This window comes from Rhinoraja longicauda, chromosome 1 (genome assembly GCF_053455715.1).
Source record: "Rhinoraja longicauda isolate Sanriku21f chromosome 1, sRhiLon1.1, whole genome shotgun sequence".
Classification (NCBI taxonomy): Eukaryota; Metazoa; Chordata; class Chondrichthyes; order Rajiformes; family Arhynchobatidae; genus Rhinoraja; species Rhinoraja longicauda.
In genome coordinates this window covers 140,093,365-140,117,943 of record NC_135953.1, presented here as the reverse complement: position 1 = coordinate 140,117,943, position 24,579 = coordinate 140,093,365, and the positions used below count along the sequence as shown (strand labels likewise).

General features: G+C 48.0%; 1 protein-coding gene across 13 annotated transcripts in view; it reads left to right on the top strand.

Moving 5' to 3' along the window:
• LOC144597829 (tripartite motif-containing protein 2) overlaps positions 1-24,579 on the top strand; it is a 130,809-nt gene that overhangs the window by 63,449 nt on the left and 42,781 nt on the right. For all 13 annotated transcript variants that reach the window (XM_078407494.1, XM_078407531.1, XM_078407541.1 and 10 more), the window contains 2 exons: positions 1,092-1,270; positions 16,758-16,995. In XM_078407494.1, coding sequence (XP_078263620.1) covers positions 1,137-1,270; positions 16,758-16,995 — 372 coding nt within the window. In that variant the 5' untranslated portion in view covers positions 1,092-1,136. The remainder of the gene's footprint in view (positions 1-1,091; positions 1,271-16,757; positions 16,996-24,579) is intronic.

Here is a 24,579-nt window from a genome sequence, read left to right as displayed (position 1 = left end):
CAGGAGTAGGCCATTCGGCCCTTCGAGCCTGCACCGCCATTCAATATGATCATGGCTGATCATCCAGCTCAGTAACCTGTACCTGCCTTCTCTCCATACCCCCTGATCCCTTTAGCCACAAGGGCCACATCTAACTCCCTCCTAAATATAGCCAATGAACTGGCCTCAACTACCTTCTGTGGCAGAGAATTCCACAGACTCACCACTCTCTGTGTGAAGAAATGTTTTCTCATCTCGGTCCTAAAAGACTTCTCCCTTATCCTTAAGCTGTGACCCCTGGTTCTGGACTTCCCCAACATCGGGAACAAACTTCCCACATCTAGCCTCTCCAACCCCTTAAGAATTTTATATGTTTCTATAAGATCCCCCCTCAGTCTTCTAAATTCCAGCGAGTATAAGCCTAGTCTATCCAGTCTTTCTTCATGTGAAAGTCCTGCCATCCCAGGGATCAATCTGGTGAACCTTCTCTGTACTCCCTCTAAGGCTAGAAAGTCTTTCTATACCCATCTTTCTCCCCATACCCTAGGCAGGGCCGTTTTTACAGCATTATGGGCCCCCGGGCAAAGCAGTGTACTGGGGCCCCTACCGTTACTCTCTCCCACCCCCCTTTCCCTACCAGCCCCCCCCTGTCGTGCCGGCGAAAAGCACTTACCGAAAAGCACTTAGCGATGGACTTAGGGTGCTACATTGTTGCGAAAAGCCCTTACAGATCGCTGTGAGAAGCACTTAGGGATGGAAAATGTTGCGAAAAAAGCACATTGAACCTACATTTTTAAAGTAGTATTTATTTATTGCAAGTCACTTAACATACACAGATCAGCATGGGGCCCCTATGCTCGTGGGGCCCCGGGCAAGTGCCCATCAGGCCCATGCGTTAAGACGGCCCTGACCCTAGGTGGGCCTAATGTAGATGGGACGTGTTGGTCGGTGTGGGCAGTTTGGGCCGCAGAGCCTGTTTCCACATTAAGACCCTATGTGCATGGTTTTATTTGGCTTGAAGTTGTGACAAAGTATGTCGTCCTTTGAAATGAACTGCGTTAATTTTGCGTTGACATTTTTTTAATTGACTGTGCTCTGTCCCTGTCTTTCAGTGTGCTGGGTGAGGCCAAAGTGGACGTGCATGCCAGTGCTTTAGGATGGCCAGTGACAGCTCCAGCATTACCAGTCCTGTGGTTCGCCAAATTGACAAACAGTTTCTAATCTGCAGCATCTGCCTGGATCGTTACAAAATCCCCAAAGTTCTTCCTTGTCTGCACACCTTCTGTGAGAGGTAAGCAGCGCCTTTTCCAAATGTGACTTACTGCAACGTTTGTTTGTAAAGCCTTTTTTGTCATTTTGGTAGAGAAATTGCTCCATTGGTTTGTGGTGAAGTTAAACCATCGTCATGGGTTACCTCAGATAGACATAAAAAGCTGGAGTCACTCAGCAGCATCTCTGGAGAGAAGGAATGGGTGACATTTCGGGTCGAGGCCCTTCTTCAGACTCACAGGTTACCTAATGTATAAGAAAATAACTGCAGATGCTGGTACAAATGGAAGGTATTTATTCACAAAATGCTGGAGTAACTCAGCAGGTCAGGCAGCATCTCAGGAGAGAAGGAATGGGTGACGTTTCGGGTCGAGACCCTTCTTCAGACTTACCTAATACCTCATAGGTTACCTAATGGTCACTATATTTTATAGACGAAAACAAGCCTTTCAGCCCAACACAACCAAGATGCCTAGCCTGCGCTAGTCCCACCTGCCTGCGTTTGGCCTTTATGCCTTTAAACCTTTCCTGGGTCCATGTACCTGAACAAATGTCCTTTAAATGCTATTATGGTGCCTGCCAAGGTGTTTGTTATCATTATTAAGTGTCGTCAGCATTAGGACGTTCAACTGCGATGTTTTCGGAGGTTTAGCTTAAAGATACCGCGTAAAAACAGGCCCTTCGGCCCAACGAATCTGCACCAACCAACAATCAACCGTACACTATTTCTATCCTACACTCTAGGGACAATTACAGAAGCTAATTAATCCGCACGTCTTTGAAGTGTGGGAGGAAACCGGAGCGCCCGGAGGAAACTCACGCAGTCACGGGGAGAACGTACAAACTCTGTACAGACAGCACCTGTAGTCGGATCAAATCAGGGTCTCTGGTGCAGAAAGGCATAAGATCTGATTTCCCTGTGTGCTGCGACACTGTGTGGGTTCCAGCCTGGGGTACTTTTAGATTTTTTTTTAGATTTAGAGATACACCGAGGAAACAGGCCCTTCGGCCCACCGAGTCCGCGCCGCCCAGCGATCCCCGCACATTAACACTATCCTACACACACTAGGGACAATTTTTACATTTACCCAGTCAATTAACCTGCATACCTGTACATCCTTCATCTATATATATATATATATATATATATATATATATATATATATATTTATGTACTAAAACTTTCCTCCACAGATGTTGCCTGACCCACCAAGGTCTTCCAGAACTTTGTGTTTTCCAATGCATTTCATATGCAGTTCCTTGCATCTGCAAGTGCATCTGTATACTGAAACTCGTTTGTTTGTTTGTCTGTTTGTTCCTGAACTACAGCCAAAACGGTACACGATAGCGCGACAATTTTAGGCCCACCTTACTCACCGTCGTCCCTTTGGTGCTAATGGAAGATGTTTCATTGAAATCAGTGTTATATTTTTAAAGTTATTCACATTTTAAAGTTTAAATCTATCTCCTAGGGAGGGAGGAAGGGATGGGGGGAAGGAGGGGGGGGGAGGAGGGAGAATAAAGAGGGTTGAGGGGATGGAGTGAGGAGGGGAGTGGAGGGAGGGGAGGGAGGAGGAATGGAGAGAGGGGGGAGGGGGGTGAGGGGGAAGGGGGGGGGAGGGGAAGGGGGGGAATCTTATATGTTTAATAAACTTTAATAAATGGGCTCCCCTATGGGCTAAATTGGCTGGGAGGACCAGCGCCCGTCCTGGCGTGCCCCGCACCTGACCTTACTCCCATGGTGCAGCGCGGCGGGAGAGGGTCAAACAAGATGGTTGCACCCAACGGGGGGTTGCCATGCCGTTGCCGGGCCTGCAGGAGAGGTTTGCATGGAAGGTTGCTGGGCCCGCAGGAGAGCTTTCAACGGGTCCATGGTTCGTCAGTTGGGGGAGGGTCGCCACGCCCGCAGGAGAGGTTTGCACCCAAGTCGGGGCAATCGAACCATCAGCAGTCGGGGAGATCGAAGCTCCCGCAGTCGGGGCGGTCGAAGGCAATAGACAATAGACAATAGGTGCAGGAGGAGGCCATTCGGCCCTTCGAGCCAGCACCGCCATTCAATGTGATCATGGCTGATCATCCACAATCAGTACCCCGTTCCTGCCTTCTCCCCATACCCCCTGACTCCGCTATCCTTAAGAGCTCTATCTAGCTCTCTCTTGAATGCATTCAGAGACTTGGCCTCCACTGCCTTCTGAGGCAGAGAATTCCACAGATTTACAACTCTCTGACTGAAAAAGTTTTTCCTCATCTCCGTTCTAAATGGCCTACCCCTTATTCTTAAACTGTGGCCCCTGGTTCTGGACTCCCCCAACATTGGGAACATGTTTCCTGCCTCTAACATGTCCAACCCCTTAATAATCATATGTTTTGATAAGATCGTCTTTCATCCTTCTAAATTCCAGTGTATACACATGAGTTACTCCAGCATTTTGTGAATAAATCCAGTGTATACAAGCCTAGTCGCTCCACAATCAGTACCCCATTCCTGCCTTCCCATACCCCCTGACTCCACTATCCTTAAGAGCTCTATCTAGCTCTCTCTTGAATGCATTCAGAGACTTGGCCTCCACTGCCTTCTGCGGCAGAGATTTCAACAGATTTACAACTCTCTGACTGAAAAAGTTTTTCCTCATCTCCGTTCTAAATGGCCTACCCCATATTCTTAAACTGTGGCCCCTGGTTCTGGACTCCCCCAACATTGGGAACATGTTTCCTGCCTCTAACGTGTCCAACCCCTTAATAATCATATGTTTTGATAAGATCCTCTCTCATCCTTCTAAATTCCAGTGTATACAATGAGTTACTCCAGCATTTTGTGAATAAATCCAGTGTATACAAGCCTAGTCGCTCCAGTCTTTCAACATATGACTGTCCCGCCATTCCGGGAATTAACCTAGTAAACCTACGCTGCATGCCCTCAATAGGAAGAATATCCTTCCCCAAATTTGGAGACCAAAACTGCACACAGTACTCCAGGTGCGGTCTCACTAGGACCCTGTACAACTGCAGAAGGACCTCTTTGCTCCTATACTCAACTCCTCTTGTTACGAAGGCCAACATTCCATTGGCTTTCTTCACTGCCTGCTGTACCTGCATGCTTCCTTTCAGTGACTGATGCACCAGGACACCCAGATCGCGTTGTACGTCCCCTTTTCCTAAGGCCCCCGCGTCGGGGCAGTCGAAGCTCCTGCGGCTTGGAGCTCCCGAAGTCGGTCTGACCAGAGACCGCAAGCGGCGTGATGTTGAAGTCCGCAGGCTCCCGCGGTTGGAGCCCCAAAGTCGATCCCTGACAGGGACCTCCAGCTCCACTATGTTAAGTCCGTGGGAACCCGTGATGGAGCTCTTAAAGTCGGTCTCCAGCAGAGCCCGCCAACTCCTCGATGTTAGGCCGCAGCGTGGACAAAGATACGACACGGAAAAAAATCGCATCTCCATCGAGCTCCACCCACCCCCCACAAAAAAACAAGCTAAAGAACACCAGAAACATACATTTAACATGTATAAGCAAACAACAAAGGAGGAAGGGACAGACAGACTGTTGGCGAGGCAGCCATTGCTGGCGCCACCCGGTGGCAACGTTCAGAGCAAGATTGTTGTTCTGGAATCATTCAACCGGGTTCTCAATTTCCTTCATTGGTGTCAGGTGATTTGTCGACCAATGGTGTAAGAAAATAGCTGCAGATGCTGGTACAAATCGAAGGTATTTATTTCACCAAATGCTGGAGTAACTCAGCGGGTCAGGCAGCATCTCAGGAGAGAATGAATGGGTGACGTTTCGGGTCGAGACCCTTCTTCAGACCAATGGTGGTATCATCAGCGAATTTGAAGATGTGTCTGTGCACCCACTAATGGGTACCGGGAGTAGAGTAAGGATGTTTCTGGGGCTGGACAGCTTGGGTTATAAGGAGAGACTGGATCATTGTGGTGGTTTTCTCTGGAGCATGGGCGGCTATTGGTTGACCTCATAGATGTTTATAAATCCATGGCTGGTGAATGGCCGATCTGTTACCCAGGATAGGGGTATCTAAACCTAAAAGGACACAGGTTTTAGGTGAGAAGGGAAAGATCTAAAGGGGATGTTTGGAGCAACTTTTGCACATGGTGGTGGATATCTATCAATACACTAAAACTCTCGTTTGTTTGTTTGTTCCTGAACTACAGCCAAAACGGTACACGATAGCGCAACAATTTTAGGCCCACCTTGCTCACCGTCGTCCCTCTGGTGCTAATGGAAGAAGTTTCATTGCAATTGGTGTTATATTTTTAAAGTTATTCACGTTTTAAAGTTTCAATCTATCTCCTAGAGAGGGAGGGTGGAGGGAGGTGGAGGTTTAAGAGAGGTTGAAGGGGATGTATTGGGGGGGAGGGGAGGAGGGCGAGGGGAGGGGGGGGAGGGGAGGAGGAGAGGGCGCTGCACCAATGCAGGAGAGGTTTGGGCCCAACGGGTCCACTTGGTCCAGTATGAGATAAATTGCCGCAGGAAGTGAAAAGGTGGGTGGAACTGGGGCAGCACAGTGACACCGAGGTAGAGCTATTGCCTCACAGTGCCAAAGACTCGGGTTCCATTCTGACTATGGGTGCTGTCTGTGCGGAGTTTGTAACTGCGGAAAATGATACTTAAAGGGTTGACAATGACAAAGATTTAAAGATCGCATGGATGAACGACAACAATTGTTCATTCCCGTCTGGCGTAAAAATAAAACGGGGAAGGCGGCTCAACCGTGGCTAACGAGGGAAATTAGGGGTAGTGTAAAATCCAAGGAAGAGGCATATAAATTGTCCAGAGGAAGCAGCAAACCGGAGGACTGGAAGACATTTAGAATTCAACAGGGGAGGACAAAGGGAGGGAAATAGAGCATGAAAGAAGGCTTGCGGGGAATATAAAAACTGACTAAAAGCCTCTCTAGATATGTGGAAAAGATTAATGAAGACAAATGTAGGTCCCTGACAGTCAGAAAGGGGTGAATTTATAATGGGAAACAAGGAAATGGCAGATCAGTTAAACAAGTACTTTGTTTATGTCTTCCTTAGTGAAGACCGAACCAATCTCCCAGAAATACTAGGACACTAGACCGAGGATCTAGTGGGAGGGAGGGACTGAAGAGAATCCACATTAGTCAGGAAATGGTGTTAGGTAAATTGTTGGGACTGAAGACAGATAAATCCCCAGGGCCTGATGGTCTGCATCCTAGAGTACTCAAGGAGGTGGCCCTAGAAATTGTGGACGCACAGGTGATCATTTTTCAAAGTTCTATAGACTGGATCATTTCCTGTGAACTGGAGGGTAACTAATGTAACCCCACTTTTTAAGAAAGGAGGGAGAGAGAAAACGAGGAATTATAGACCAGTTAGCCTTACATCGGTAGTGGGGAAGATGCTGGAGTTGATTGGTAGCGCATTTGGAAAGCAGTAACAGGATCGGTCAAAGTCAGCATGGATTAATGAAGGGGAAATCATGCTTCTGGAATTTTTTGAGGATGTAACAAGGGATGTGGTGTATCTGGACGTTCAAAAAGCCTTTGACAAGGTCCCACGGAAGAGATTAGTGAGCAAAATTAGAGCACATGGTATTGGGGGTAGGGTATTGACATGGATAGAGAACTGGTTGGCAGACAGGAAACAAAGAGTAGGAATTAACAGGTCTTTTTCAGAATGGCAGGCAGTGACTAGTGGGGTGCCGCAAGGCTCGGTGCTGGGACCCCAGTTATTTACAATATATATTCACGTTTTAGACAAAGGAATTAAATGTGACATCTCCAAGTTTGTGGATGACACAAAGCTGGGTGGCAGTGTGAGCTGCGAGGAGGATGCTATGAGGCTGCAGGGTGACTTGGATAGGTCGTGTGAGTGGGCAGATGCATGGCAGATGCAGTATAATGTGGATAAATGTGAGCTTATGTACATTGGTGGCAAGAACAGGAAGGCAGATGATTATCTGAATGGTGTCAGATTAGGAAAAGGGGAGGTGAAGTGAAACCTGGGTGTCCTTGTACATCAGTCACTGAAAGTAAGCGTGCAGGTACAGCAGGCAGTGAAGAAAGCTAATGGCATGTTGGCCTTCATAGCGAGAGGATTTGAGTTTAGGAGCAAGGAGATCCTACTGCAGTTGTACAGGGCCATGGTGAGACCACACCTGGAGTAATGTGTGCAGTTTTGGTCTCCTAATTTGAGGAAGGACATTATTGCTATTGAGGGAGTGCAGTGTAGGCTCACCAGGTTATTTCCCGGGATGGCGGGACTGACATATGATGAATGGGTCGACTGGGCTTGTATTCACTGGAATTTAGAAGGATGAAAGGGGATCTTTTTGAAGCATATAAAATTCTTAAGGGGAGATGCAGGAAAAATGTTCCCAATGTTAGGGGAGTCCAGAACCAGGGGTCACAGTGTAATAAGGGGTAGGCCATTTAGGACTGAGATGAGAAAACCCCTTTTCACCCAGTGTTGTGAATCTGTGGAATTCTCTACCACAGAAGGCAGTGGAGGCCAATTCACTGGATGCTTTCAAGAGGGAGTTAGATAGAGCTCTTGGGGCAAACGGAATCAAGGGATACGGGGAGAAAGCAGGAACAAGATACTGATTGTGGATGATCTGCCATGATCATATTGAATGGCAGTGCTGGCTCGAAGGGCCAAATGGCCTCCTCCTGCACCTATTTTCTATGTTTCTATGTGTGGGTTTTCTCCGGGTGCTCCGGTTTCCTCGCACATTGCAAAGATGTGCAGGTTTGTAGGTTAATTGGTTTCTGTAAATTGCCCCCGGGTGTGTAGGATGTAGAACTAGTGTACGGGTGATCAATAGTCAGCATGGACTCGCTGGGCTGAAGGGCCCGTTTCCAAGCTGCATCGCTGAACTCTTATCTCTAATTACAAAGTCTAAAAGATATTTGGCTAGTGCATGGATAGGAACTGGTGAGTGCATTATGGGCCAAATGCAGGCAAATGAGCTGAACTCAGGAGTTTACCTTGGTCAGCATGGATGCGTTGGGCTGAAGGGCCTGTTTCTCGACTGGTCTCTATTATACATTCAAAGCCACAATAGATAGACTTTTGGTCTATCGAGGAGTCGAGAATTATGCAGGATATATATATATACTAGACCAAGTGGACCCGTTGGGCCCAAACCTCTCCTTCATTGGTGCAGCACCCTCTCCTCCCCCCCTCCACACCCCCTCCACTCCCCCTCCCCTTCCCCTCCCCCTCCCCCTCCCCCTCCCCCTCCCCCTCCCCCTCCCCCTCCCCCCTCCCCCTCCCCCTCCCCCTCCCCCTCCCCCTCCCCCTCCCCCTCCCCCTCCCCCTCCCCCTCCCCCTCCCCCTCCCCCTCCCCCTCCCCCTCCCCCTCCCCCTCCCCCTCCCCCTCCCCCTCCTCTCCCCCTCCCCCTTCCCTCCCCCCCACCCCTTCTCCACCTCCCCACCCCTTCTCCTCCTCCCCCTCCCCTCCCCACTCTCCCCTCCCCCTTCCCCACCCCCCACTCCATCCCCTTCAACCCCCCTAATCCTACCCCCCCCCCTTCCTCCCCTCCCTCCCTCCCTCCCTAGGAGATAGATTTAAACTTTAAAATGTGAATAACTTTAAAAATGTAACACCGATTTCAACGAAACCTCTTCCATTCACACCAAAGGGTTCGACGGTGAGTAAGGTGGGTCTAAAATTGTCGCGCTATCGTGTACCGTTTTGGCTGAAGTTCAGGAACAAACAAATGAACAAACGAGAGTTTTAGATATATAGAAGATAAGAGTGAAGCCATTTCCAAGATTGGATCAGCCATGATATTGAATGTCAGGGGAGGTTCATCTGCAGGGCCATCTGGCTAACTCCTGGTCCTTTAAAACATTTATTTTTGTGTGCCTGCCTGCTTTGTGGCAGCAGAAGGCTCGGTAATTTGATGACAATCAGTTCGTTCGGCCAGCTGTCCAATCTGAAGGTTTGGCAGCTGCTGCTGCTGCTACAGAAGGGATGTTGTTTTTAGCAGGGTTTGTGATGTTTGTCGGATTTGCACTTAATGCTGCAGCTTTGTCCTTATTAAGATGCATGGTCGGCTCCGAGCTGTAAATGGGGAGTTGGCAGTGCTTGGTATTCTGAGGGAGTTCCATTGTTCTGGCCATCTTTTCTTCTTTTCTTTTTGCAATCAGTTAGTTGCCTGGGAAATAGGATGTCCTTTATCAATCTCATATGAGGTGGCCTATTTCTCTGTTTAAAAAATACTGTTGGCCTGCCTTTTTGCAGGAGAAAAATCGTGCAAGATTCAACTGATAAAATGTATTTCCAGGGCGATCACGGTGGCGCAGCGGTAGAGTTGCTGCCTTACAGCGAATGCAGCGCCGGAGACCCGGGTTCCATCCCGATTACGGTGGCTGTCTGTACGGAGTTTGTACGTTCTCCCCATGACCTGCGTGGGTTTTCTCTGAGATAGAAGCATAGAAACATAGAAAATAGGTGCAGGAGGAGGCCATTTGGCCCTTCGAGCCAGCACTGCCATTCATTTTGATCATGGCTGATCATCCATAATCAGTAACCCGTGCCTGCCTTCTCCCCATATCCCTTGATTCCGCTAGCCCCCAGAGCTCTATCTAACTCTTTTTTAAATTCATCCAGTGAATTGGCCTCCACTGCCTTCTGCGGCAGAGAATTCCACAAATTTACAACTCTCTGGGTAAAAAAAGTTCCTTCTCACCTCAATTTTAAATGGCCTCCCCTTTATTCTTAGATTGTGTGGCCCCTGGTTCTGGAACTTCGGTCTCCTCCCACACTCAAGACGTACGGGTTTGTAGGTTTGCAGGCTTGGTAAATGTAAAATTGTCCCTTGTGCGTGTAGGATAATGTTAGTGCGCGGGGATCGCTGGTCGGCGCGGACCCGGTGGGCCAAAGGGGCATGTTTCCACGCTGTATCTCTAAACTAAACTAAACTAAACTCAACAGATACAGATTATGAATCTATATCCTAAATGAATCTCTATTTCTGGACGTCCGGAGGGTGGCCAATATTGTAGCTGTATTTGAGGACGGCTGTAAGCACAATCCGGGGATCTACAGGTTGGTATGCCAAACCTCAATGGTTTAGTTTAGTATAGTTTAGAGATACAGCGTGGAAACAGGCCCATCGGCCCACCGGGTCCACACCGACCAGCGATCCCCGCACACTAACACTATCCTACACACACAAGAGACAATTTTTACATTTACCAAGCCAATTAACCTACAAACCTCTAAGTCTTGAGTGTGGGAGCAGACTCCTTCAGCCAAGATAATTTTGAGTCCAAATGGAAGGTTCCAGAACTAGGGGGCACAGTCTAAGAGTAAAGGGGAGGCCATTTAAAATTGAGGTGAGAAGAAACCTTTCCAGCCAGAGAGTTATGAATTTCTGGAATTCTCTGCCGCTGCAGGAAGGGATTCTGAGGGACAGGATCTACCGGCATTTCGATAGACAAGGGGATGGGGAGAGTCGACACACCTGAAAGCGCTGCTGCCTCACGGTGCCAGGGACCTGGGTTCAACCCTGACCTCGGGTGCTGCCTGTTTGGAGTTTGCACGTTCTCCCTGTAAGTGGGTTTCATCCGGATGCTCCAGTTTCCCCCCACATCCCAAAGACATGCAGATTTGTAGGTTCATTGCAGCCCAGAGTGCAGGGAATGGATGCAAAAGTGGGAAGACACAGACACAGACTGTGTAGGCGGCGCACACAGTTGCAGCGGCTCGATGTCCTCCCGGTCAGTGCTCGTGTTTTTTGTGTATGTGTATGTGTATGTGTATGTGTGCGTGTTGTTTTGTGCCCTGTGTACTTACTGTCGGGCGAACAACGTCTACGGCCGGCAGGATCTTCTTAGGATTGGAGCCGGTCGCGAATGGGGGGTTACCGCCGAGTTTGTCCGCTCATACAAGATCCCGGCGGACATAGCGAGGAGCCCCGACTCTCCGTGGATCACCATCCCCGCGGGGAGGAGGCGAAGGCGGCGCAGAGAGAGAAGGCAAAAGCGAGGCGGCAGGGCCGGCGCTCTGGTCAGGCTACGGAGGCAGCCACTGAAACCACCGCTTCCCAGCCTGTTTCTAACGAACGCCAGATCCCTCGCTAACAAGATGGATGAACTTAGGCTGCAGACTGCAGCTAACAACGCCGTGAAGGACAGCTGTATCCTGTTGATCACGGAGACCTGGCTTCATTCTTTCATTCCGGACTCTGCTATCGAGCTAGCAGGCTACACAGCACAGCGTCATGACAGGACAAGAGACTCTGGTAAGAGCAGAGGTGGAGGGCTCTGTGTGTACGTGAACAACACCTGGTGTACAAACACAGTGATTGTAGACAGTCACTGCTCCCCGGACCTGGAGTATGTGACTGTTAAATGCAGGCCCATTTATCTCCCTAGAGAGTTTACTGTTGTCATGATAACTGCTGTGTACATACCACCGGATGCTAATGCTAACTCGGCTATCGGATATTTGTATGGTAGCACTAGCAGTCAACAGAGCATATATCCTGACGGTGTTCACATCATAGCAGGGGACTTTAACCACGCGGACTTGAAGAAAATGCTCCCCAAATTCTATCAGCATGTTAAATGTGCTACAAGAGGAGCTAACACACTGGACAAGGTCTACTCCAACATCAAGCTGGGCTACAGGGCTAGACAACTACCACACCTGGGTCAGTCGGACCATATGTCCCTGTTTTTAATTCCTGCATATGCCCCCCTCAGGAAAACCGCTCCTACCATCACAAAGACCATCACAACTTGGCCTGATGGTGCATCTCAGCAGCTGCAGGACTGCTTCGACAGGACCAACTGGGATGTGTTTGAACACCGGGACCTGGAGGTGTTCACAGACAGTGTACTATGTTACATTAAAAACTGCATGGACACTGTCACAGTGGACAAACGCATCCGGGTCTACCCCAACCAGAAGCCCTGGATGACCCGGGAGGTCCAGCGGCTGTTAAAAGAGAGGAACACTGCTTTTAGGTCTGGCGATAGGGCTTTATACAGCATGGCCCGAGCTAACCTGAAGAGAGGCATCAGAGAGGCCAAATTAGACTACAGGAGGAAGATAGAGGACCACCTGGACAGTAACAACAGCAGGCAGGTGTGGCAGGGGATCCAGTATCTAACCAACTATAAGACCAACCTTGGAGCTGCTGAAGGTGACGCCTCGTTGGCAGAGGAGCTGAACCTCTTCTTTGCTCGCTTTGAAGTGGAGCCACCCGAGACAGCCATATCACACCACATGGTCCACAGCAGCCTAACCCTCAAGATAGAGGAGCATGAGGTGAGGCGCACGCTGCGGGCCATCAATCCAAGGAAGGCTACTGGACCCGACGGCGTCTCTGGACGCGTGCTGAAGGACTGCGCTGACCAGCTGGCTGGAGTCTGTACGAGGATTTTCAACCAGTCTCTGGCCCAGTCCACTGTTCCATCCTGTCTGAAGTCCGCAATCATAGTCCCCTTGCCCAAAAAACCCCACATTTCCAGCCTCAACGACTACCGGCCAGTCGCACTCACACCAGTGGTGATGAAGTGTTTTGAAAAACTGGTCCGGGGTCATATCACATCACTCCTGCCCCGAAGCTTTGACCCCCACCAGTTTGCGTACAGAGCGAATAGATCCACAGAGGACGCTATAGCCACAGCCCTCCATGCTGCACTGTTCCACCTGGAGCAGCCGGGGAGCTACGTGCGGATGCTCTTTGTGGACTACAGCTCTGCCTTTAATACAATCCTTCCCCATAAACTGGTGGACAAACTGGGGGACTTGGGACTTCCACACTCCACCTGCATGTGGATAAATAGCTTCCTGTCAGCTCGCAGCCAGAGAGTCAGAGTGGGCCATCACACATCCACGGCCCTCAGCCTCAGTACCGGCTCTCCACAGGGCTGCGTGCTGAGCCCCCTGCTCTACACCATCTATACACATGACTGCACCCCCGCCCACCACAGCAACACCATTGTCAAATTTGCGGATGACACTACGGTGGTGGGACTCATCACCGGGGGGGACGAGTACGCCTACCGGGATGAGGCGGAGCAGCTGACAGTGTGGTGTGGAGAAAATAACCTGCTCCTCAACACCTTAAAGACAAAGGAAATAATAATAGACTTCAGAAAGAATAAAACGGACATGGTACCATTAACTATCAGAGGGGACTGTGTGGAGAGGGTGGCGGATTTCCGCTTCCTGGGAATCCATATTGAGGAGGACCTGACGTGGAGCGTGAACACCTCTGCGCTGCTGAAAAAGGTCCAGCAGAGACTGCACTTCCTGAGGGTGCTCAGGAAGAATAACATCACTCAGAGACTGCTGTTGTCCTTTTATCGGTGCTACATTGAGAGCATCCTAACATACTGTGTATGCGTATGGTACACCAGCTGCACAGCGGCTCAGAGGAAAGCGCTCCAGAGGGCCATTGACAACGCCCAGAGGATTGTCGGCTGCCCTCTACTTACCTTGGAGGACTTACACAGTTCCCGCTGCATCAAAAAATCCCAGAGTATTATAAAGGACATTTCCCACCCCGGACACTCCCTGTTTGAACTGTTACCGTCAGGCAGACGGTACAGATCTACAAGGACAAGGACAAACAGACTTAAAAATAGTTTTTACCCCACTGCTATAAAGGCACTAAATGTAGCCGCCAAGGAACGCAGGGGCGATACATAATAAGAGACTGTGAAATCGACAGAAGGATGTAGGGTTGGGTGTTTATGCGTGCTATTTTCATGATATTTATTTTAGTTGTTTATCTTTTTTAAAATATTTTACCTTGTATGTATCGTTAGCTTTTAGAAATGTTTGAATGGTGCACTGACTGGCTGACATTTTACAATTTCGTTGTACATGGCTCATGTTACAATGACAATAAAGGAACTATTCTAACTATTCTATTCTACAATGTATGAACGTGGAATCAGTGTGGACTCGGTGGCTCAATGAGCCTGTTTATTGTCCTGCACTGTCCCATAAATTAAAAGTCTGTGTGCGTGGGAAATAATGTCTTAAATTTGACCAAGGCGTTTTGTGGAGGTCACCAAGAGGATTTGATGAGGACAGGATGGTGAACTTTGGACCTCAGCAAGACCGACAAGGCCCCATGGGGCGCGTTAGTCCAAAAGGCCAGATCACACGGGATCCACAGGGGACTTTCCATCTGGACTCAAAATTATCTTGGCAGAAGGAGTCTGAGAGTGGCAATGGAGGATAGTTTATAGTTTAGTTTAAGAAAATAACTGCAGATGCTGGTACAAATTGAAGGTATTTATTTCACAAAATGCTGGAGTAACTCAGCAGGTCAGGCAGCATCTAGGAGAGAGGGAATGGGTGACGTTTCGGTCTGAGGAAGGGTCTCGATATGGGGGAAATGCAGACAAGTGGGACTAGTGTAGATGGGACATGTTGGTTGGTGTGAGCAAGTTGGGCTGAAGGGCATGTTTCCGTGCTGTGTGACTCTATGCCTCAACATCACCTGTCCATGTACTCCGGGGATGCTACCTGACCCGCGGAGTTACTCCAGTGCTTTGTGCTTTTTTTTGTAAACCAGCATCTGCAGTTCCTTGTTGCTCTTATCAGAAGTGACAAGCTTCCTGAGTTGTTTTCTCATTCTTAAAGTATTATATTGTGTTTGGCATTTGTTTTACCACGTTGTACCTCCTTTCTTCATGCATAACCTTATACACCGATCAGCCAAAACATTATGACCACTGACAGGCGAAGTGAATAACATTGATTATCTTGTTACAATTGCACCTGTCAAGGGGTGGGATATATTAGGCAGCAAGTGAACAGTCAGTTCTTGAAGTTGATGTGTTGGATGCAGGAGAAATGGGCAGGAGTAAAGACCTGAGCGACTTTGACAAGGGCCAAATTGTTATGGCCAGACGACTGGGTCAGAGCATCTGTGAAACGGCAAGGCTTGTGGGGTGCTCCCGGTCAGCAGTGGTGAGTATCTACCCACAGTGGTCCAAGGAGGGACAAACCACAAACAGTGTGTTGGGCGCCCAAGGCTCATCGATGCGCGAGGGCAACGAAGGCTATCCCGTCTGGTCCGAACCGACAGAAGGTCGACTGTGGCACAAGTCACAGAAAATGTTAATGGTGGTCACAGGAGGAATGTGTCACAATACACAGTGCATCGCACCCTGCTGCGTATGGGGCTGCACACGGAGGACCAACAGCATATTAGGCAGGTGGTCATAATGTTTAGGTCGCATCGTATTGGATTACCGGGGACTCGGAAAACAAAAACAAAATTGATGCTACCAATTATTTGGCTATGAAACGTTTTTTAACCTCACTTCAGGATAATTGTTATATTTTAGTGCCTAGCTTTATGTTATGTGCTATTACTTGTAGTTCTAATATGGCAAAGTGGGACACGAGTGTCAAGCAAAGGCAATGAAGCGGGACACGAGTGTCAAGCGAAGGTTTCTTTATTCCTCATGCACCAAACTGCTCCCCAAACCCCCAACCAGTTCAACTCCTCTTGGAACTCCACCACCCACTGCCCCTCCTCCCCATTCCAAGTTCTATGACCCCAGCCCCCTGAGCCGAGGGTTCGCACCAAAGATACTAGAGGAACAAGATGGACCACTCCGTTGAAATCGCCTATACTGAAGTGTAGTAGGCAAAGGAGCATAACGTCCGCCATTTTAGTAAGCAAAACCCGCCTCCCGCAGTATAATCAGTGTCTTGGGGGATCACTGTGTGTGATGATACCTTAAAAATGCAGAATATATCTCATCTATCAATTCACCGATTTTTTGTTATTTTTCTTTGTAAATAGACAATAGACAATAGGTGCAGGAGGAGGCCATTCGGTCCGTCGAGCCAGCACCGCCATTCAATGTGATCATGGCTGATCATTCTCAATCAGTACCCCGTTCCTGCCTTCTCCCCATACCCCCTGACTCCGCTATCCTTAAGAGCTCTATCTAGTTATCTCTTGAATGCATTCAGAGAATTGGCCTCCACTGCCTTCTGAGGCAGAGAATTCCACAGATTCACAACTCTGACTGAAAAAGTTTTTCCTCATCTCCGTTCTAAATGGCCTACCCCTTATTCTTAAACTGTGGCCCCTGGTTCTGGACTCCCCCGACATTGGGAACATGTTTCCTGCCTCTAACGTGTCCAGCCCCTTAATAATCTTATACGTTTCGCTAAGATCCCCTCTCGTCCTTCTAAATTCCAGTGTAGACAAGCCTAGTCACTCCAGTCTTTCAACATATGACAGTCCCGCCATGTTTCTGCCTACTAAAATGGCGCCGTGACGTACTACGGTGTTTAGGGTCGAGTGGTCTATCTTGCTCCTCTAGTATCTTTGGTTCGCACCAAGGGTGGCTGACCAGGGACCGCCACAATGGTTGCATTTGTATGCCTATCTCTGTTCTTGACAAATTAATATTCTGTGATTTATTTTTTTATTTTTTTTGTGGATACATTTGGAGATCAAATTTAATTCCAATGTAAATATTAATTTCAAAAAGTGGATAACATTGAAATGACTCTTGATTTTGCTCTCCAGGTGTCTGCAAAACTACATTCCTGCCTATAGTTTAACGCTTTCCTGCCCAGTGTGCCGCCAGACATCTATTTTGCCTGAAAAGGGAGTTTGTGCGCTACAGAATAATTTCTTCATTACAAACCTGATGGATGTTCTTCAGCGGACTCCTGACGACAACTGTGAGGACTCCTCCATCCTGGAGACGGTCACAGCAGGATCTGCGGGGAAACCCCTATCCTGCCCAAACCATGATGGAAAGGTAAGTCGGTCATGTCTGTACTCTGAATCAGTTTTGTAAAGGTGATTTGCCATCCTGTATTTCGTGATCACAGTATCATGTTTGGAGTGATGTTAATGCAAGTAAACGACGGCTGAAATGTTGGGTGGTGCACAGCAGACGGAATTAAACCCAAATAGGTATTGGTGAGCGCAGCGGTAGAGTTGCTGCCTTACAGCGCTTACAGCGCCAGAGACCCATGTTCGATCCCGACTACGGGCGCGGTCTGTATGGAGTTTGGTCATTCTCCCCGTGACCTGCGTGGGTTTTCTCCGAGATCTTCGGTTTCCTCCCACACTCCCAAGACGTACTAGTTTGTAGGTTAATTAGCTTGGTATAAATTAAAACATTATCCCGAGAGTGTGTAGGATTGTGTTATTATGCGGGGACCACTGGTCAGTGCGGACTTGGTGGGCCGAAGGGCCTGTTTCCGCGCTGTATCGTTAAACTAAAATAAACTAAAGATGTGTGGTGATCTCAAACATGAGTGACAATAGACAATAGACAATAGGTGCCGGAGGAGGCCATTCGGCCCTTCGAGCCAGCACCGCCATTCAATGTGATCATGGCTGATCATTCTCAATCAGTACCCCGTTCCTGTCTTCTCCCCATACCCCCTGACTCCGCTATCCTTAAGAGCTCTATCCAGCTCTCTCTTGAATGCATTCAGAGAATTGGCCTCCACTGCCTTCTGAGGCAGAGAATTCCACAGATTCACAACTCTCTGACTGAAAAAGTTTTTCCTCATCTCAGTTCTAAATGGCCTACCCCTTATTCTTAAACTGTGGCCCCTGGTTCTGGACTCCTCCAACATTGGGAACATGTTTCCTGCCTCTAACGTGTCCAACCCCTTAATAATCTTATACGTTTCGATAAGATCTCCTCTCATCCTTCTAAATTCCAGTGTATACAAGCCTAGTCGCTCCAGTCTTTCAACATATGATAGTCCCGCCATTCCGGGAATTAACCTAGTAAACCTACACTGCACGCCCTCAATAGCAAGAATATCCTTCCACAAATTTGGAGACCAAAACTGCACACAGTACTCCAGGTGCGGTCTCACTAGGGCCCTGTACAACTGCAGAAGGACCTCTTTGCTCCTATACTCAACTCCTCTTGTTATCAGGCCAATATTCCATTGGCTTTCTTCACTGCCTGCTGTACCTGCATGCTTCCTTTCAGTGACTGATGCACTAGGACACCCAATGGGATATTTATTGTAAATGATAGAGCACTGAAGAATTTGATGAACAGAGAGACTGAGGAATCCAATGCACGTGAGGGCTCCATTTCCTCCACAGATGGTCTTCCAGAACTTTCTGTTTTCCAACACATTTCATATGCAGTTCCTTGCATCTGCAAGTGCATCTATATACTGAAACTCGTTTGTTTGTTCCTGAACTACAGCCAAAACGGTACACGATAACGCCACAATTTTAGGCCCACCTTACTCACCGTCGTCCCTTTGGTGCTAATGGAAGATGTTTCATTGAAATCGGTGTTATATTTTTAAAGTTATTCACATTTTAAAGTTTAAATCTATTTCCTAGGGAGGGAGGGGAGAAGGAGAGAGGGAGGGAGGAGGATCAGGGGGGTTGAGGGGGAGGGAGGGAGGGGGGAAGGAGGAGAGGGAGGGAGGGGACAAGGAGGGGGAGCGGGTGGAGAGTGAGGAGGAGAGGGGAGGGAGGAGGAGAGGAGGGAGGGGGAGGAGGGAGGGGTGGGGTGGGGGGGAGGGAGGGGGATGGGGTGGAGGGAGGGGTAGGGGGGATGGAGGGAGGGAGGGGGTGGGGCAAAGATAGGATGTAGAAGGAGACAGGAAGACTAATGGGAGAACTGGGAAGGGGAAGGGGAAAGAGAGGGAATGCTGGGACTATCTGAAGTTGGAGAAGTCAATGTGTATGAATACCGCTGGGGTGTAAACTACCCAAGCGAAATATGAGGTGCTGTTCCTCCAATTTGCGCTGGGCCTCACTCTGACAATGGAGGAGGCCCATGACAGAAAGGTCAGACTGGGAGTGGGAGGGGGAGTTGAAGTGCTGAGCCACCGGGAGATCAGGTTGGTTAAGGCGGACTGAGCGAAGGTGTTGAGCGAAACGATCGCCGAGCCTGCGCTTGGTCTCGCCGATGTAGAGAAGTTGACATCTGGAGCAGCGGATACAATAGATGAGGTTGGAGGAGGTGCAGGTGAACCTCTGCCTCACCTGGAAAGACTGTTTGGGTCCTTGGATGGAGTCGAGGGGGGAGGTAAAGGCTATTTCCTGGATAAGAGGGTTTTAATTATTGGAGAGATTGGACAGGCTGTGATTTTTTTTTCTTAATGTGAAGGAGGCTGAGATTTATCCTGACTTATGCAAACATAATAATGAGAGTCCCAGATATAGCAAGATAATTGCTGTATGATCATTGCTATAATTGCTAAGTGGTTCCACCAGCGCTGGCTGCCTCGCCAACAGTCTGTCTGTCCTTTATTCTGTTTTTATTATTTTCAGTATGTGTTAAAGTATGCTTTAGTGTTCCTTGGTTTGTTCTATGTGGGGGGGGGGGGGGGAATTGGGGGAAACTTGTTTTCAATCTCTTACCTCGAAGGAGATGTGATTTTTCTCCGTGTCGTATCTCCGTCCCCACTGCGGCCTAACATCGAGGAGTTGCCGGCCTTTCCTGGAGACCGGCCCGGCCCTTCATGCCGCGGGCGCGGCGCGGACTTTAACATCACGGAGCTGCGATCCTTTGCCGAGGATCGACTGTGGAGAGCTCCAACCACGGGGCCTGTGGACTTTAACACCGTGAAGCCCGCGGTCTCTGGTAAGAAGAGGCCGACTCAGGAGCTCCGTGCCGTGGAGAGTTTCAACCGTCCCGACGCGGGGAGTTTCGATCATCCCGACGCGAGGGCCTCGGACAGTCGGCAGCGGCGACAGTGGACGGTTCAACAGCCCCGACCGCGGGTGAACAAAGAGGAAGCTGATTGAACTTTATTGCCTTCCATCACAGTGAGGAATGTGGAATCCACTGTGGTGGATGTTTATGTTAAATTTTGTTTTATGTGGCTGTGTGTCTTGTTGCTTTTCACTTAGTATGGCTGTATGGTAACTCAAATTTCACTACCTTAATTGGTACATGTGACAATAAATTGAATCTTGAAACCTTGACATAATTAAAATCTTTTTCCCATGGTCGTGGTATCAAAAACAAATCGGCATAAGGTTTTAGATGAGAGATAAGAATTTTAAAGGGGAACTGATTGGTATTTTTCCATGGAGTGATTGCTATCTGGAACACACTGCCAGAGGAGGTGGTAGAATCAATACAATTATTATGTTTGAGAGGTATTTAAGCAGAGATAAATAGGCAAGGTAATTTCTTCATCAAGATCTGAACACCACGCAAGCCGTTTTTCTTCTGAAGATTCCTTTGCTGTAGCCATAATAATTTGGTAAAACCGTGAGATTTGGCCACCTGCCTCATGATGGTTTAAAGCCGCCTTTCCTAAAGAGTTTTGAGTTGGCAGACCTAGGGAGCTTTGCGTCTTTGTTATGAAGTTTCTAATCTGGAGATGCTTAAAAAAATGTTTTGAGTCAAGTCCAAATTTTTGTTTTACTTCATTGAAACTTAAAAGAATATCATTATTATATAATGGCGGCACGGTAGCGCAGCGGTAGAGTTGCTGCTTTACAGCGAATGCAGCGCCGGAGACTCAGGTTCGATCCTGACTACGGGTGCTGCACTGTAAGGAGTTTGTACGTTCTCCCCGTGACCTGCGTGGGTTTTCTCCGAGATCTTCGGTTTCCTCCCACACTCCAAAGACGTACAGGTATGTAGGTTAATTGGCTGGGCAAATGTAAAAATTGTCCCTAGTGGGTGTAGGATGGTGTTAATGTACGGGGATCGCTGGGCGGCGCGGACTTGGTGGGCCGAAAAGGCCTGTTTCCGCGCTGTATATATATGATATGATATGATATGATATGATATAAATCTGAGATTTTACTGATACCCTTGTCTGCCCATATCTTAAAACCCAAGTCATTAGTGCCTGGCGTAAAGTTTCTGTTTCCCCAGATTGGTGAAAATTGGGATAGAGAGGACTTTCCCCCAGATAATTTAACACTTCATGCCACACTATCAGTGTGATAGTGTGTTACTTCCTTTATATTTAAAGTGCCTTTAGGTGACTAAAAGTGACCTTTTTGTTGTTGATGTGCCTTGTTATGCTATGTTATATTATGTAATGTTAAATGTTTTTGTTTGCTATTCGAAAAAGCAATAAAAATAATATTTAAAAACAAAAATAGGCAAGATACAGAAGGACATGGGAACAGTGTGGATGGGGATAATGTTCAGCATGGATGTGGTTACAGGGCCTGTGTTTGTGTAATATGACTCATTCCATGACTGTACATTAGTTGTATTCATTGCGATCAACTCGTTTGGCAGGTGATTTTCATTTCTTCGTTTGTGGGTATTTTTGCTCACGTTGTATTCCAATATCGTCTTAAGTGTGCTGGAACAGCTTTTGGATGTCTTCGAACGAGAGTCTTTCAAACTTGTGACATCCGGGCAGACACCAAAATGTTAGTGCACAAAGCAGTGGTGATTCCAACGCTCCGGTATGCATCGGAAACCTGGGATCTGAAACCGACGCCATCTGAAAACACTTGAAAAGTCCCATCAACGATGTCTTCGAAGCAGCTTAAGTATCGGCTGGGAAGACGGTAGAACCAACGTCAGCGTGCCGAATGAAGCAAAAACATCAAGCATCGAAGCCTTCGTCATCAAGAACCAACTAAGATGGAGCGGCCATGTTGTTCGGATGGAAGACGGGCGTCTACCAAAGCAAGCCTTCTACTCCCAGCTTAAAGAAGGCAAACGTAAAAGAGGTGGACAAAAGAAGAGATTCAAAGATGCCGTAAAAGCCAGCATGAAGAAATGTGACATCGACAACTGGGAAACCAAAGCCCAGGACAGGAAACTCTGGCCAACCATCATCCAAAAGGGAACAGCGACCGTCGAAGCCGACAGAGGCGCAGAATCAGAAGAAAAGAGAAGTAAAGGGAAAGAGAGGCAGGCAGCCACAACCAAAGCCCGATCTGACATCTGGAATCACCTGCCCTGAATGCCGAAGAGGTTTCAAAGCCAGGAATGGACTCATAAGCCACCTGAGAGTTCATAAACACAACAGAACGTAGACGGATCATCCTCGACTTCGAGGGACAGCCACCACGACGATTGCAATACCATTGTCTCACTGCATTCACTAACCGTGGCAGAGAATAAGTCTGCCAATTGTTCTGCTCTAAATCATCATAAGGCACACTGCAAGATAACTGTTCCACTCTTTGCGCCGTGTCTGGATATCTGCATTCATTTCGTTCTCCATGCTGAGTGTTTTCTTTGGAATGATAAACCAGTTTGAAAAATTTAAATAAAAAAAAATAAAAAACCGCAGGTGCTGGAAACCCTGAAACCAACACATAAAATTGCTGGGAACGTTCAGTAGGTTGAGCTGCATCTGCGGAAAGACTAGAACAGTCAAGGATTAAGTTCAGGGGTGGGAAATGTTAACTAATTCGTTTTCCACGGATGCTCTTTGACCTGCTGAGCTTTTCCGTCAATTTGCACTTTGAACCGGTTCCAAATTGTAGCAAAGGCCGTGTCCCACAATGTTTGGGTTGGGAATTGTAGGCTTATCCTCCTGGTGAATCTAGTATTGCTTGTCCTTGTCCACTCCTCCTGCTCCAGTATTCCCGTCTCCTTCCTCCGTTCACCCAGTAGGATCTCACGCAGAATCAGGGGCTGTTTTAGCAAAGTTATTCACCTGTGGAGTGAGCCACAGCAAAGATGTTTCCCATCCAATTGTCCATGTGCTCAATTAGGTATCACAAAATGCTGGAGTAACTCAGCGGGTCAGGCAGCATCTCAGGAGAGAAGGAATGGGCGACGTTTCGGGTCGAGACCCTTCTTCAGATAGATCAGTCTGAAGAAGGGTCTCGACCCGAAACGTCACCCATTCCTTCTCTCCAGAGATGCTGCCTGGCCCGCTGAGTTACTCCAGCATTTTGTGAAATAAATACCTTCGATTTGTACCAGCATCTGCAGTTATTTTCCTACACCATGTGCTTAATTAGGATTTCTGAAAGATAATTTTGAGTATATTTCTGCTGCACCTGAACTCAATGATGGGGAGGGCAATTGGGTGGCACGATGGCGTAGTGGTAGAGCTACCGCCTTAAAGCGCCAGAAACCCGAGTTCGATCCTGACTACGGGTACCGTCTGTATGGAGTTTGTACGTTCTCCCCGTGACCTGCGTGGGTTTCCTCCAAGACCTTCGGTTTCCTCCCACACTCCAAAGACGTACAGGTATGCAGGTTAATTGGTTTCGTATAAATGTAAAATTGTTCCCAGTGTGTGTAGGGCAGTGTAGGGCAGCACGGTGGTGCAGCGGTAGAATTGCTGCCTTACAGCGAATGCAGCGCCTGAGACTCAGGTTTGATCCTGACTACGGGCGCTGTCTGTACGGAGTTTGTACGTTCTCCCCGTGACCTGCGTGGGTTTTCTCCGAGATCTTCGGCTTCCTCCCACACTCCAAAGACATACAGGTTTGTAAGTTAATTGGCTGGGCAAATGTAAAAAATGTCCCTAGTGGGTGTAGGATAGTGTTAGTGTGCGGGGATCGCTGGGCGGCGCGGACCCGGTGGGCCGAAGGGCCTGTTTCCGCGCTGTATCTCAAAATCTAAATCTAAATGTGCGGGGATTACTGGTCGGGTGTGGACTCGGTGGGCCGAAGGGCCTGTTTCCACGCTGTATCTCTAAACTAAACTAAATTGCAATCCTGCAACTACAGCAACAGTAAGAATACAATTGGAACCTGTTAAGAAATGGAGGGAGTTATCACTTCGTATATAGATTAATAATTCTCAAATTATTATTGTTCATTAGTCAGATTAAAAAAGATCCAGCTGTTAAATTAGCTTAGCACTTTATTGGATTTGGCATATATTTTTTAAAAAGACCTTATGGAAGTGGGCAGGCAGGACAAGAGATGGGTGGTTGGAGCAATGTGGATCCAATGTAATTATATATAATAGATGCTTTGTGTGTTAGCACCGTATTGATGTTTATCTTGTCTGGCTGATTTATCCTGCAAAGTTACACAAGGAAATTTTGTATATTTATTCCTTTTTTTCAAAATCTTGTTATTCCTGGTAAGGCCTGTATTTATTGTCCATCGTTATTAGACATAGACATAGAAAATTGGTGCAGGAGGAGGCCATTCGGCCTTTCGAGGCAGCACCGCCATTCATTGTGATCATGGCTGATCATCCACAATCAGTAACCCGTGCCTGCCTTCTCCCCATATCCCTTGATTCCACTAGCCCCCTAGAGCTCTATCTCACTCTCTTTTAAATTCATCCAGTGAATTGGCCTTCACTGCCCTCTGTGGCAGAGAATTCCACAAATTCACAACTCTCTGGGTGAAAACGTTTTTTTCTCACCTCCGTTTGAAATGGCCTCCCCTTTATTCTTAGACTGTGGCCCCTGGTTCTGGAATTATTATTTGCCTTTGGACTGAA